The sequence below is a fragment of the Chionomys nivalis genome, chromosome 16 (genome assembly GCF_950005125.1).
Source record: "Chionomys nivalis chromosome 16, mChiNiv1.1, whole genome shotgun sequence".
In the NCBI taxonomy this organism is placed as follows: Eukaryota; Metazoa; Chordata; class Mammalia; order Rodentia; family Cricetidae; genus Chionomys; species Chionomys nivalis.
In genome coordinates, this window is record NC_080101.1 from 15,920,351 (window position 1) to 15,936,168 (window position 15,818).

Sequence of the window (15,818 nt, forward strand, 5' to 3'; positions counted from 1 at the left end):
GGACCATCTCTTCTCTGCAGAGATGGGTCATCCAGGGCAGTCCCTTTATTTGGCACACAGAGGCCTGAGCCCCGGAGAAAGAAGACTGCATAGGAGTAGATGGAACCCTGAGAGGAGAATACAGGTTGTTATTGCTCTAGACTAGGTATTTGAACAGCAACTATTCTGTGGATTTTATTTATTTATTTTTGGTATTTCGAGACAGGGTTTCTCTGTGGCTTTGTGGCTTTGGAGCCTGCCCTGGAACTAGCTCTTGTAGACCAGGCTGGCCTCGAACTCACAGAGATCGCCTGCCTCTGCCTCCCGAGTGCTGGGATTAAAGGCGTGCGCCACCACCACCCAGCTAGAATTTTTTTTCCCCTTCAGTCTCCATAGGTTCTTTCCATTTAGTCTCAGCCTCCATAGCTTGTTTCTTGGCTGTCCCCCAAATCCATCTTCTAGCAAAAATACTAGCTAGACAGTAAGCGAAGCTCATCTTGGTAGGAGAGTGGCCGCTTGTGCTCGTCACATACCTGTCTCCCCGCTGTCCTGAAGATGCTGTGACTCCAAATGGACAGATAATGAGCAGCCCTAGGGGCATCCACAGACCCAGAGAGACACGAGTTTCCGCTGGAACACACAGAATTGCTTTACTCATGGATCAGGGGCCTTCAGATAGGGGATGTACCTCAAGAACCTGCAGGAGTACAGTGGACAGAAAGGGGGACTGCTGGGGGCCACCCCATTAGACTGGCAAGTGATGACTCACACGTGCGAACTTCATAGGCTGCCATGGAAACTACATGTTCTCTCTGCTTGCCACCGGGCTGGAAGATGCTTTTAAAATCTCATTGTCTGCCAGTGTTGCTGGTAAGGATGCTTTTCCCAGCCCATTCTTCCGCCCAGCAGGGGCCCTTGCTCCAGGTCTGGTGGCTGAGGTCTTGAGCAGACCACAGAGTCAGATTTGAATGGAGAGGAAAAAAAAAAAGAACAAAGACAGGTGATGGCGCTGAGAACAGGCATCTGGGGGAGGGGGAGCAGCGAGGTTAACTGGAAATAAGAACAAATCTAGGCCAGGCCTGGATTCCTAGTGGGTGGCAGAAGACAGAGAGACGGGCAGATGGTTGAGTACTGAAAACTTCAGCAAGGTCTGTGGGTTGAGGAATCGTCAGGAGTTAGTGAATTAAGTAATTGCAATTGTTAAAACATAGAATACCTTTCTTCCCCCTTTGCTTTTTCCATTTTAAAAGGTGTCACCATTCCAGGACAGACATATCCAAGAGTCCTGTAAGAGGTAGTCAGAACCCAGCTAGTCTCGGGTCTATTAGAAAGCGTGGAAGGCTGTTCGCATCTCAGGTTCCATTCTCTCCCTTTCCCTCTTGCAATATGAGCGTGCCACCCAACCTCAGACCGTCAGCTTCCTGGTCTTTGTGATGGTTATAATTTTAAACCAAAATGTTTCAAAACAAATTTAAACAAATTTAAAACAAAAATGTTGTGGGTTTTTTTTTTTTTAATCAAAAAACTCTCTAAAATATTCCCTGTGTCATTTGAGAACAGTTCGTATTGCAGTTGCCTTTAAGATTCACGTTGCTCATTAACAGTTAAGGGAAGAAAGCCACAGACTGTCCATGATTTATGCGTGCCCATGGTTTTTCTGTCTCACCTCATCCTCATCTCTCCCGACAGGTTGACGTGCCCTCTCAACTCAGCCGTGGTTCTAGCCTCCTATGCCGTACAATGTAAGTTGAGGGAGACTGACTAGGTGGTGGCCATCTTGTTCCAGCTAGCATATTGAGGAAGCCCCCGGCTGCTCTCTTTGAGGTAGTCTCTTCCCCCAGGGTCCTGGGATGGAGCACCTCGTGCTGTCCTGAGAGTAAAGCTTTTAACCTGGCCCACACTCTCCTCTTACTTGGGGATATCGGATGAACAGTAGTGTGTGTGGGAGGAGCGGTGTGGCATCTGTATTCCCCCAGGGAGCTATGAAACGGCAGGCAGCTACACCCGGCTTTTTCCAGAGCCTCTGCCCAGGTATTTGGAACTGCTCTCCATACAAACCCCTGCGGAACAATATTTATATCTCCTGCCCCCTCCGAACATGGAAACTGAGACCCAGCTGGGTTACAGAATTTGCTGGAAGGCACCCCTGCTGCTTGCCTGATGCCCATCTAAAGTGCTGCTGAGATCTTATGAATTTATATTCAGAGCATCAGTGTAGCCAATAGGTTATGTACTGGTCTGTGACCATTCAGAAGCAGGAAGATCACAAGTTCAAAGTCATCCTTGGCTCCATGGTGAGTTCCAGGCCAGCCTCGATGACTTGAGGCTAGCCTTAAAAAAATATGTATGAAGAAGATAATTTGAATTTTTTATTTAGCCCACTTAAATATTATTTTAATATATAATCAGCATAAAAAATGAATGAGCTATTTGTGAGGGTTTTTTTTCTTTTTCTTTTCTTTCTTTTTTTTAATTAAATCTTTGAAATCCCATCTTGGTTTTGCAATTTCCATGCATTTCCAATTGAACAAGCCACGCATAATTACGGGTACCACTGTGGATAGAAAATCCAGATAAAGTTTTCCTGTAAGGCTGATTAAGCTACCGAAGAAATCTCTTCATTCTGTCATTAAAAGTTAATCAAATTCGGTGTCAGATCCCATGACAAGTGAAATGCCACTTTGCCTTTTGTTCACTGTGTGGTGCCAGCATAGAGCACCGTGTGACTTGTATTGATCTGTGTAGCAGCCAAAGACTGGAGTGTCTGTCCCCTCTGCCTTTTCCAGAGGTCTCAGCCGACATGGCAGGTGGCTAAGAAAGCACCTTAGGTCATTCTGATCAGGTCTCAGAGCAGATGCAGACCAAATTACCCATCTCTCTGTGGCCTCAGAAACATCACGGCAAAAAGGAGAGAAAGGAAAAAGGCTGCTGAGGAGGTCCCAGGTGCACGTCCTCCCTTAGCAACCAGGATAGCAACCAGAGAGGTGAAGAACATTGCTGGTGAACCCGCAGCTTACCTGCCTTCTGCATGGAACCAGAGAGGGAGAATGAGGCTACTGGGGTTGACCCCACGATGTTGAGCATACACCTAGCCTCCTAGCCAGGCGGGCACCCAGCATCAGCCCCATCTCCCCTGCCTCCTCTTCTCAGGATGAGAAACTCAAAAGAGTTGCTCTCTTCCTGCGTCACCTCTGCGGCAGACCAGCTTGTGGCTCCCACATGGGGAATGGCCAGTGTATGACTTCCTGGGAAGCCATGAGCGAACAGTAGGGCACCAACCACAGACCAAAGAAACTATTCCCTCCAAATCCAGTTTAGTTGACCACCGGGTTTATACTTAAAGGAGCGTGGCTGACTTTAAAAAGAGCTGCTTCACCAAATTCCACCCAACATGGATGATGGCCTCCCCCAAAGCTGCATGAATAGAGCTACCCCTTCAGTTAGCATCCACCTATGTACTTCAGCACCCTCTGAGACCAGGAAGTGCTGGGGCAGGGTGGCATGTGGCTGGTAGTGGGCAGGAAAGAATGACTGACGGAATCTCAAGTGACAGTCTAGCGATCCTCACTCCTTCTAGGAGTTAATAGGACTGTCTTGTGAGGCTCCGGGACAGTAATCATGGCTGCTGTGATTAAGATGGCGCCGGGCATGTCATGCCCAGAGAACAGTGTGTTTTCTGAACACATAGCCAGAGTCAGCGTGTTTTCATCAGTCTCTAGATTCATGGCTCCCATTTCTTCTGGACTGACCAGTGACAGAGGCAGGGGCAGGGACTTTCTCACATTGAAGACAAGGTGGATGTTCACCGCTGGAGGAACAGGGCTGAGGGACAGGAACTTGAAGAACGAGAGAATTGTGCTCAGTTTAGCCCTACCCTATCCATTTGTCATTGAACCTCCAGCTTCCTACCTGTGAATGACGGTGATGCTGGAACTTGGCAATATGGCTGCTTCAGATTAAATAATGAATGCAGTTCAAGGTGGCCCATAGCCAAAAGTTCTCATAGCTGAACCAACACTGACCGAGTCAGTGAGAATAGGTAGGGGGATGGAAGCCGTGTTGCCTGGGTCTTGGCTTTTATCTGTGTGACCTGACCTCCTGGGCCTCATGGTGTCGGACAGGACTAGAAATGTCTGTTCTACTTTGGAAGGTGGTAGGGAGGAGATCACTAACCACTGTAGAAAAAATTCTTTGTATAGTTTTAACTCTTGGTGTTTCTTCCTGTCAGTCCAGAAGAAAACCGTGTTGTCTGTAGGGTGGGCCAGATAAGTCCTTGTATAACAGTGCTTGTGGCCAAGCTTGATGCCCTGAGTTCAGTCAGGAACCCACACTGGAAGGAGTTTACTCACTCCTGAAAGATGGTGTTTGACCTCCCTACACAACATGGAAAATAAAAACTAAATTTAAAAGTCACCCATGATAGACAATAAGCTATTATTAGAGAAAAATTAAAGACCTATGTTTAAGATATCCTGTTGCCTGCTTCTGCCGTCAGACTTCCCACTGTGGGAGGTAGATAGAACGGTGGCTACAGAAAGTCATTAGAGGCCCAGCAGTGTGGCCGCAGGCCTTTACTCTTAGGCAGAGGCAGGCAAATTTCTTAGTTCGAGACCAGCCTGGTCTGCAGAGTGAGGTCCAGGACAGCCAGGGCTACACAGAGAAACTCTGTGTTAAAAAAAAACAACAACAAGAACAAAAGGATACTTTGCATTAAATAAATAATGTTGTAAAAAATTATTAGAGCCTAAAAGGTATAAGCTGACTAAGGTAGAAAACACTGCTTTGCTGTCATATTAAACAAATCATGAGTTGTCAGACAGTTTGAAGTTTAACCTCTTTATAGTCCTATAGCCATGACATATAAATATACACGTATTTGCATGCTCTGCATACATTTCTTTCTGTTTTTGTTTTTATTTTGTTTTTCAAGACAGGGTTTCACTGTATAGCCCTAGCTGTCCTGGAACTACCTCTGTAGACCAGGCTGGCCTCAAATTCACAGAGATCTGTCTGCCTCTGCCTCTGCCTCCTGAATGCTGGGATTAAAGGCAAGCGCCACCACCACCTGGCTTATGTATACATTTCTTATAGGACTAATTCTTAGATTTAAAATTAGCAACTCAGATGGTATACTAACTACATTTTGTCTGATACATTTTGCAGGTTGTTTGAAGATGAGTGTCTGTTATTTAAGTCCTGTCTGTGATCTGCTAACTGAAACACATTTTCTTATTAGATTAGAAAGTATAGTATTCAAGAGACAAAATACTTTCCACACAGTGGCTGAAGATGGCTGCTAGCTAGTCAAGAGCTTGCGAGGCGCAAGTAAAGGTTTAAAAAGCCTGTAGTTTTTCCATGTTTTCTGAGTCTCTGCCAGGAGCAGGCTCTGGACCAGCCTCGGGATGAAGGAAGCTCACTTCTCTCCCTAAGGGCTCTGCATCCTGGTGGGGATTCAGGCTCTGAGGAAAAGCACCAAGTGTGAGTGATACACTGCTTGCGGAGGGGAAGGGAAGTAGTCTAGAAAAGTATCGGAGGAATGAGCCCCAAGAAGAGGCTCGGAGATCAAATTAGAGTGGGAAGAATAGCAGGTAGAGGACTTGCTCGTCGGGCCAGATCGATCATTTGAAGCATAATCTCAAGTTTGGGCATGGATTCAGATAGGCCTCTGTGGTGGGAGTCAAGGGAGGTAGATCTGCCTTTTCTTCTTCTTATCTGTTTAATAGGAATAAAACATTACCCATGTTTTGGGGGGCGTAGCGGACATTTGCTCAAGACCTCCAGTGAGATGATGTCATTGACTTCCTTTGCAGCCCCCGTACCCAGCTTCCCAGGCTTTTGCAAATATATATGATGTGGCTGCCAACGTTTCCCCCTAGTGGTTATCCCCGAGCTTTGCGCAGGGAAGGCTCGCTGGTCTTATGCTGAGATCCAGATGTTTGTCAGTGACTTTGCTAACGCAAGAAGCTTATATTTTATTCCTGTCGCATGGAAGTTGGGTTGGGACAACCAGTTAACAGGACAGATGAGCAAATAAATGATTCCGAAGTCTCTCTGTGAGCTAAAAAATCTAACAGGAAATGTGGAGCGGTTTCTGCCTTGGGCTTGGGAAAAGCAGTTGCAGCACTTGGTTGGCTTTTCCGGGCATCAAGAGAAGACTCAGCAGCTCACTGGATGGACAGGCAGGGAACATAGGGTGTCAACCTAGGCCAATGTTACTTAGGTCTTTACTCTGCTGAAAATAGTCAGTATCAGGGCGGAGTCTCATTTCCCTGGGTCTCAGTTTCTTTCTCTTTAATGCGAACTCCAATGAAGATATATTAATGCTTTCTCATTGGGTGCCCTGTAAGAGCATCCCGGCGGTATCTTTTTAAGCACGTTATTGTGAACGTTTCCGCCCCTCACCTGCCACCCTTGCGCTTACACGGAATTTAGCCCTAAGCAGAGGTTCAGATTAGAAGTGTGGAATTGGAAACTAATGAGGCACTGGCTCACGTGGCTCAGAGTTTATCAGAACTGTTCCCGTGGAAGGTATTTCTAGCGATGTTATCGATGTTTGTTGATGCCAACCATACGGAAGAGGCAAGACTAATTATGACTCCCCCCCTCCCCATTGTATCTTAATAGCTCGTTTTGGAGACTTTAATCCTTCCATACACCATCCAGGCTATCTTGCCGACAGCCAGTTCATACCAGATCAAAATGATGACTTTTTAAGCAAGGTGGAGTCGCTCCATGAGCAGCACAGGTGAGGGGCATGCTGGAGCTCAGACCGGGTATTTACAGATAATGTATCACTTTGTGTGTTTGATGCCCCCTTGGCTTCCTGTGGTTTTCTTTCTTTCTTCCTTTCAGCCTTTAAACTGGGATGGTGGCAAATATATATTTAGCATCCCTTGAGGTTTTGTGAAGCATAAGAATGCAATAGGAATTGAGGGTGATAGCCAGCACATTCCTCCTTCAAGAGGTCATGGGTATTGGCTAATTCCTAAGGAAATGCCCGGTTTCAGTCTGAATGATTGGCCTACAAGCTGATTGAACCACACATACCTTTTAGCCATTTACCTCGTTTAAGAAAACAGGCCATTCCTTCAGGTGTCGTTGAGTGGACAGACTGGAGAGCTGACAGGGTGGGTGGTCCTGGATTCAGACTGCTTTTCCTGACTCTGATACTTCCCACTTCCAGTCCCCTCTTCCCACGCCCCACGTGACTCAAAGCTCCTGTGGCGGCTGCTCTGTCCCCATTAAATGAGGACCACGCTGACCCAGGCCAGCCCTCCAGAGACACCGCATTTCTTGGGAAGGCCATAAAAACAAAGGGCAAGCTACCAGCTACCTTCTTAGAGGGCGCTGCCAGGCCTCTCTCCCGGAATTGCTCCTGGGACAGAAGTCAGCGTCCAAAAATAGCACAGGGTCACTGGTCTTTGAAGCGTGAGGCCACTGTTGAGAGAATAGACAGGCAAAAAGATGAAAGATTACCTATTAATTGGACAACTTGGCGCGATGTAGGCAGGCATTTTGAAAGGCGATGGATAGTTGTCACTGTCTGAAGACTTCTTTGAGAGCCCATTAAGTGGGGCGTGTTTCTGGGTAAAATCCGAGGGGTCCAGAGGAGGTCAGGGTCCATGGACAAGAAGAAAAACCTGCTTCAGTAGAATTAAGTTAGAGTGCTTTGGGGTACTAGCCCAAGGCATTTAGTAACCTTTAATAACAATTACGGGGGACTGTTGCATTTTCCAGAAACTTTTAGTTTTTAAAAACTCAAGGTAATGTTTCCCACCTACTGAGTGAGTTTTGCAGTTTCTCTTTTCTCTTGCAGTGGACTAAAGCAGTCCGAAGCAGAATCTTGCTACATCAACATAGCTCGGACCCTTGACTTCTACGGCGTGGAGCTTCATGGAGGCAGAGTATGTATCCTTTAGCTCAGAAACTATTGTTTATTTCTAATTTTGCAAGTTCACGGACTTCCTTGCCGGGAGTTGTTTCTCTCCCATTGTAACAAGTAAGACCTTTGAAAAGCTGGTGGGAGGCTGGAGAGTCGGCTTAGTGTGGAAAGCCCTCCTGTGTGAAAAGCTCTCGTTCTTGCAGAGGACCTGGATTTGATCCTCAGAACCCACAGGGAGGCTCACAACCTCCTTGGGAACCAGGCATACATGCAGGCAGGATGCTCTTGCACACGGAAATAATAAATAGCACAAATCTAAAAAAAATATTTAAAGAGAGAGAGAGAGATACTTGGAAAGCTTATTGAGTACTTATTGGTTTATCCGAGTCTTCTCGATCATTCAGTCAATTGCTTTTTCACACTTGAAGGCACAGGAGACTTAGAAGCTTTCAAAGACTATTCGATATTATGGCTAAATGGGTAAAACCCATTTTCCTGTGTTCTAAATTTTGTAGTAAGCATATAAAACGATGAATTTAGGGGCTCAGGCTGTCTCTTGGTTGGTAGAGTGCTTCTCTGGCATTCATGAGGCCCTGGGTTCGATTCCCAGTGCCATATAAGCTGAGCGTGCTGGTATACATCCGTGATTCCAGCACTCTGGAGGAAGACACAAGAGGATCCAAAGTTCAAGGTCATCCTCAGCTATGTAGTGAGATTGAGGCCAACCTGGGCCCCCATCTCAAAACGGAGGGGGGGGTTAGTGATGTTGCCCTGCTTGCATATTATTGTATTTTGCTCATACTCAACCCATCATCACCCTTTCTTGTCTCTCCTCCCCCTTCATCCCCCTTTCCCCACAAAAGGCCCCCTTTCTACGTTTGTGTGATTTTATAAATCCATTTTAAGTGGCAATTTAATGAACTTTATAGTTTCTGCTACATCTTAAGTGTTACTCAGATTAGAGCTGGTTACTTAAATACAGTAATGTGTGTACATCTGTGTATGATGTATGTAGTGTATGCGTATGCATGCTTGTGTGTGTGCGTATGTGTATGTATGTATGCAGGTGTAGCTAGATGCGAGGTGCAGGCATGCCTGTGGAGGCCGGAGGTTGATGTCCAGGGTCTTCTTAATCATGCTCTACCTTCATCTTTTGAAGCAGCGCCGATCACTGAATCTGATACTCACTGACTGGTGGCTCTGTGGGCTCCAGGGATCCATACCTGTCTCTTCCCAGTGTGGGAGTATAGTCATGTACAACCATGCCCGGGTGCTGGGGATTGGAGCTTGGGTCCTCATGCCTGCACAGTGGGCAGTTTGCTGACTGAGCCCGTCTCCCCAGCCCTATTCAACTTAATAATTTTTTAGAAGAAATTATGGGGGCATGATGGCGAGATTGGTAAATGTTTTACATGGGGATTAGTTTAATAGAATCGACCATAGATGTCATCTACTGAGCACATTTCTGTGTCTGGGTGGGTAGACGATTTCTTCCAATAATTACATCACCTTGGGGATTGCCACTTTTCCGCTCTAGAAGTGAGAGACTGAGTCTCTGGCTATAGAGATGTCACTCAGCACTGTTGTTGTGGTCAGGACATGGCCTCAGCACTGGATGTCTTAGTAGTTTTTCTGTTGCTCTGAAGAGGACACCATGACCAAGGCAACCTAGGAAAGAAAGCATTTATTGGAGCTCATGGATTCCAGAGGGTTCCAGAGGGTTTGAGTCCGGTAGGGAGCATGGTAGCAGGCAGGCAGGGTGTGAGCGCTGTCTGGGAGTGGCACGGGTCTTTTGAAACATTAAACCCTGCCTCCAGTGACACGCCTCCTCCAACAAGACCCTGCCTCCTGATCCATCTGAAACAGGTCTATCAACTGGGCACCAGGCACTTAAATATATAGATCTGGGTCGGGCATGGGATTCCTTTAATCCCAGCACGAGGGATACAGAGGCAGGAGGATCTCTATCAGTTCAAAGTCAGCCTGGTCTAAATAGTTCCAGATTCAAACCGCCACACTGGCTAATCATGCTGACACATTAACATTTCTGCCTGCCATTGGCCCACGTCATACCCACCATGAAGCAGGTATTGGGCTGGGGAGATTGCTCACTCCATCAAGTTCTTGTTACAAAGGCACGAAGAACTGAGTCTGAGCTCAGAACCCAAGTGAAAAGCTAGGCTAGGTGATCTGTACTTACATCCCAGCACTGGAGAGGCAGAGATGGGGAGGCGGAGACAGGAGGACCCCTGGGCCTCCTTGGCTGGCTCTGCTACCTTCCTGGTGAGCTCCAGGCCTGTCTCCAAGACCAAGGTCTGTAGCTCTTAAGGAATGACACTCAGGGTTGTCCTGGCCACCATACGCACAAATACGCATGTGCACACACATGTGCCCCTGTACACATGCACACAGTATTAATTAAGGACCAGCTGTGGGCTAGCCTTTGTTCCAGGTGTTTTCATAGGCAACCCTTTGGGTGGCTTTTTGTCAGAAACCTTGCTAATTGGTGTTCTTAGTTAGCATCTTCACAGGTGAGAGAGCTAAAGCCTGTGAAAGTTGAGTAAATGATCCAAGCTTCTTTTGCCTGTTTAAAAAGCTACGCATTGTGTTTGAAGCTTCCAGAAACACTTGACTTCTTTGCTTCACTTCTGTCCCAAGAGTTCTCCATTAGATAGGGTCTAACATGGTTCATGAATGGTGGGGAATATATTGGCTCTTATACAGTGACAGCGTTGAGATGTAACTGGTAAGTTGTATGCCCTTTTGCAAGTATTTTTTTTCATTGATAGAATGTTTTGGAAAACCTTAAATGGCAGAGTAGGAATGGATGGCTTTCTACTGCCAGATTTAGTCTTCTCCTTCCCCACCCTCGCCTATCAGTGAGCGTCAGACTTGCCAGAGCCTTGTTCTTCCTCACGCCATTCTGGCTTTGCTTCCATGTGTGATTTTAGCCTGGTGCATAGCGCGAGCACTCAGGACTTCCTCTGTATCGGCACCATTTCCTTGTCCAGTTTCTCTACCCACCTTTATTCCTTTGTTGCTCATAAGTGATGGCCTCACCCCACGAGAAAATGACTAGTTGCACCTGCCGTGTGCCGGTTCTCATCTAAAGCGTCATATGCATAGCCCTGTTCTCAGTTCCTTGGTTATTTTCTCTGCTCTCAGCCTGATAGAAACTTTAAGGTGCAAAAAGGAAAATGCAGGCTCTCCTGAGCCCCCAGCGACATAGACTACCAGTGGCAGGCCAAAGGTTCACACTCACTTGTGACTGGCTCCGCCCTGTGTTTCTCGTTATGCCATCTGATTGGCATCAGAGACACGTGTGACTCAAGGAAGGAACCCTTGTCCTTTTGAATGTTACTTGTTCGTACTCAAGTGGATTTAAAACAGCTTTAATTCTCTGTGTTTTCCTTCTGCTTCTGTATGACATATGGCTGTGCCAAACACACAAGCCCTTAGCCAGCATGGTTACGTTGGAGTTATAAGCAACATTTCTTTCTTAATTGGATTTAGAGTCATGTCCACAGGTGTAATTTTTCTTTATTATTTAATAATGGCTAAAGCCTCTTCAGTAATTGAAATTGAGAATTGTATGGCATTGTATGGAGAAGAAGCCTGTTTGAGTCTCATGTGGCTCCCAAAGACTGATGGTTGAAAATTAAAGAGTGTTTTTATTCTTGCCTGGTAACTTCCTAAACGAGGTATCATGATATGCTCTGTGCGTGTGTGTGTGTGTGTGCGCGCGCACGTGTGTACGCATGTATGTGTGTGAGTTCACTTTAGAAGAACTGGGCGCCAAGTGCTTGGCTCTTGAGTGACTGCTAAGTGTGCTTTTTCCCGTGTTCAGTGGCATTTCCCCCTCTTGAGTGGATGCATGCTACTATTTATAAAAGCGTGGATGCTTTAAAGTTAGCAGAGGATGAGCATGGCTGTAACACACTGTGAACCTGGACTCTTCCTTCCCTCCCCCCACCCCAGGATCTGCACAATTTAGATCTAATGATCGGAATTGCTTCTGCGGGCATTGCAGTGTACCGAAAATACATTTGTACGAGTTTCTACCCTTGGTGAGTGCAAACGCTTGGAATTGTCTGAGTCATGCTTTAAAAATATGCCGAGTAAAAGCAATGCTGGATCTAATCTTAAACTTTTGATCTCTGAAGAAGTCTAGCTCCCCCACCCCACCCCACCCAAGTTGTAAACTCTGAACTCAAACTGAAATCAAACCAAACTTGATCCGGATTTGGCACTTGGGAAAGTAAACTTTGGTTTTCGTTAACTTCCCTCTGCCAGTCGTCCTGTGGTAGGGGTAGTTGGTGGATAAATGGCACAGGCAGGTCTTGGAGTTTGTGTGTAGAATCAGACCTAGATTCTGACAGTCATGAGCCTGCAGGTAATACAAGCCTTATATGTATGTGGGGTTTTCCCCCTCTGCTTACTCAGCTGTGGTAAAGTTTAATCGATGAATTAAGTCCACTAAAAGATTTCAAACAATGCATAATAAAATCAAGCAGTTATCACAGTATACTGAAATGAAAATTATGTGTGTATGGTCTCTCTCTCTTGAAAGAGTCAAGGCAGTAGCACTTTCAAATTGTGGTGGACTCCAAGCAATTGAAACCATAGAAAATCAGCGCAGAGGTGGAGAAGGGGAGAAAGGAATTGACTTTTCAAGATGAGTTTGAGTTTACTGTACCAGGCAAGGGAGCTTCTTCAGAGAAATATTATACCTTCCAAATAATGCATTTTTATAAACGACAGCACGAACCTGTGTAGGGCAGGGGTGGGGCGGGAGGAGGAGAGTGGGTGCGGCAGGCCGTGGGAGATAGGAGAGTATAGCGTGCACGGTAAAGTGGCCACACGGAAACTCAGAGGAAAGGAGATTCTGGTGGCAGAGTTGTGGCCTGCCAGATACGTTTAGGTTCATACCTGTTCCTCGGTTTGACCGCCTAGAACTTCACAGAGTCAAAGGTGTTCATCACAGCATTATTTATGACAGTGGGGAACCTATAAATAAAATTATAGGGGTATTAACTGTGATCGCAGCTGTCATATTATTGGATGTTGTCCGTATCCAAGTCTTGTTACTATGTGTTTTATTTATCCCACTTAAACATTGAGTAAGCCATTCTTAGTCCCGGTTTCTTAGCAGAGAACGCTGTAGGAAGGACGAGGAAGTTTGTAAGAACCGTCAGACTCGCGCTGCTAATAGCGGGGCAGTTGAAATTCCCGTCCAGTTTGTCACCCAAGACCTGTCTTATTCTACCACCAGACGCTGTGTTTGTGGGGAAGTGCAGGCTACACACTTAAAGACACTGGTTTTATGATTTCTTTAAAATGCACTTAATTTTCAACAAAACCACGTCACCATCTTGTTTGGTTTTGCTGTGGAGTCAGTGTGACAGGTGATAAGATCTCTCGAGCCCCTCACTGGCAACAGGCTGGGCTAGCTGGGGTGTGGCCTGCTGAATTCTCTGGCCTTCTCAGAGCAAAGGACCAGGAAAGGAAGCGGGGTCCTGACTCTCTCTTTAAGTGTCTCCAGTCCCCCAGGGCCACAGGCCAGAAGCTACCTGAGTCTCGCCTCATCTGTGGCTGGATCTACGAAAGTTCCTTACGCTGGGTCTGGACATCGCATTTAAAGGTAGATTTGGCTCCCATAAGGAAGCGGAGAGCTTCCGAAAGCAAGCCTGTAAACAGAAGCCTTTGGGTCAGGACGGACAGGGACTCTTGGCACCCCTCCCGTCCTTCAGATGCTCTCTCGGAAATTCTTGGTGACTCTTCGACTTCAAACCGGCTCCTGTCAAAGCCTGTCTCTGAGGCCAGTGCTGTTTTAGTCAGTTAACCTGTGGCAAAATAATGAATAGAAGCAGCAAGGGGAACAGAGTCGGCTCACAGTATGGAAGAGCCCAGAGCCTCCAAGAGTGACTCCAAAGAGGGTAGGCTTTGACTGCAGCGATCCGTTCTAGGAAGAAGGTACAGAGTGAGCATGTCACTGGAAACAAGGGAGAACAGAGCGGCCAGTGTGACGTAGATGGTGGATTAGGCTAGAGCATGGTGTGCCATAGCCAGCCGCTGGAGAGTGACCTGGACACCAAGAGCCTCACAGGACACTGGAGTGGAGACTTAGTCCTTGGTGTTCTAATGAGAACTACATTCTCATGCTGCAGCGATCAAAGGGAGATGGCTGTGTGCATCATTTGGCACCTGTCTCCTTTGCTAGATTAAATGTTAAGACTGCAGTACCCACTGTCTTGTTCTTTCTGTCCCTGGGACCTGGCACAGGATCTAGCCCATCCAGACACTCAGTACATTGTATCTTTCCTTGTGACTGAGGGCAGTAGGGAGCCCACTCTAGGGCCTTCAGCCTGGAAATCACATCTGCATTCTTCAGATTCGTTCCAGTGGAGAACGGCCAGTGAGGGAGTTGTAAGCGTTGAAGCAGAACACTCTGACCCAGGAGGCCTTGCAGGGAACCCCCATCTGAAGCCATTGGCACACAAGCAGTCAGTGCCCAGCAAGACAAGGCTAGGGACTCCTCCAAAATGAATGAGTTTGTTCTCCAGACCCCTGTGAAATAGCAATTCCTGTGTGTGCCCTTCAACACAAACTATGTGGAGGAGACCTGCCCACCTCAGGGTATAACGTGAACCATGATGGGTGCCTCAGAAGAACTGGATCTAAGAGCCTTCTGGTCCTTACATGATTAGCCTGTAGTCACTCTGAAAATTCACTTATCAAATAGGATTATCCGCCAGCAGGTTACTTAAACCCGGTGTTCGTTTTTAATATATAATGCAGGTGTGCTGTGTGTGTGTTCCTGATCCACTGGGGGAAATGTCACATGAATAAACTCGCTTTACTTACTCAAGTTCTCTGTTCTAGAATGTTCTTATCAAGGTCTTAATATGATCCTAGAGAATAATAGAGTTCCTCACTTCCCCAAAACACTGTGACTTGTAGTGAATACAATCTATTTAAGAGTACTATTTAATCTCTTTAATGTACTGAGCATGCTGGTGCATATTTGTAATTCCAACACTAAGGGGTCAGAGAGGGTAATCTCGGAGGTCGTGTAAGCCAACCTAGCCTTATGTAGTTGGTGAGCTCCAGGTCAAATGAGAGATCATCTCTCAAAGAATAAGGTAGACAGTACTTGAGGAAGAACACCCCAGGTAGACTTCTGTCCTCCACATACACACCCACATAAACACACACACTGATCTCATTCACCAGTTTTAATGAAAAGTACCAACACTGAGAGCCTGTGGTATATTAAGAATCATCTAAGAACATGGCATGATTACTGTGTCTAAATTTAAATTATCATAGGACCACAGTGAGAAAGGCTGTTATGGTTACCACTCAGAAGATACCTTAGGGTCCCAAATCATAGGCTGTGGAGTCTGATCCCCAAGCTCAGAGCCTGGCTCCAGGCAGTGACGTCTCTGCACCTCAGCTTCCTCTTCTGGATAAATACTGTCCGCGGCTGTCACAAGACCCGATAAAGGCAGTGTTTATAAAGCCCGTGGCGGTGCCCTGCGATGTGAAGATACTTGCTGCTTGGTAGCTTTCATTCTGTATCATGCACATGGTGACGAAATTCTTTCACACGTGGCTGTTAAGTAACAGAGCTGGGGTACAACCCAGGTCTGTCCTCCCTCTGCTCCACACTGCCCCCACGTAGGCACCAGCTCCTGCAGGGCTGCAGTGCCACAAAGAGACTTAGAGCAAAGAGTGCGCATGGCCCGCGCTCTTGGTTATTTAAAAGCTGCCTCGCAATCCAGAGGCCCCATGGAGATCCAGCTCAGTCTGCTCCTTGAGTTCAGCCGAGGCACACTCCCAGCGGCCCGCGGTCATCGGATCATGAAATAGAGGACCCATGCAGAAGAGGGGTCAGCTATAGCCCAGCTGAGCCCCGATGTCTTTGTTTGATTTGCATTTTGTTTTACTTTTTGTG

General features: G+C 46.7%; 1 protein-coding gene across 9 annotated transcripts in view; it reads left to right on the plus strand.

The window, feature by feature from the left end:
- Ptpn3 (protein tyrosine phosphatase non-receptor type 3) overlaps positions 1–15,818 on the plus strand; it is a 108,460-nt gene that overhangs the window by 51,320 nt on the left and 41,322 nt on the right. For all 9 annotated transcript variants that reach the window (XM_057790379.1, XM_057790370.1, XM_057790376.1 and 6 more), the window contains exons 7-10: positions 1,669–1,721; positions 6,604–6,724; positions 7,796–7,883; positions 11,840–11,928. In XM_057790379.1, the coding sequence (XP_057646362.1) occupies positions 1,669–1,721; positions 6,604–6,724; positions 7,796–7,883; positions 11,840–11,928 (351 nt within the window). The remainder of the gene's footprint in view (positions 1–1,668; positions 1,722–6,603; positions 6,725–7,795; positions 7,884–11,839; positions 11,929–15,818) is intronic.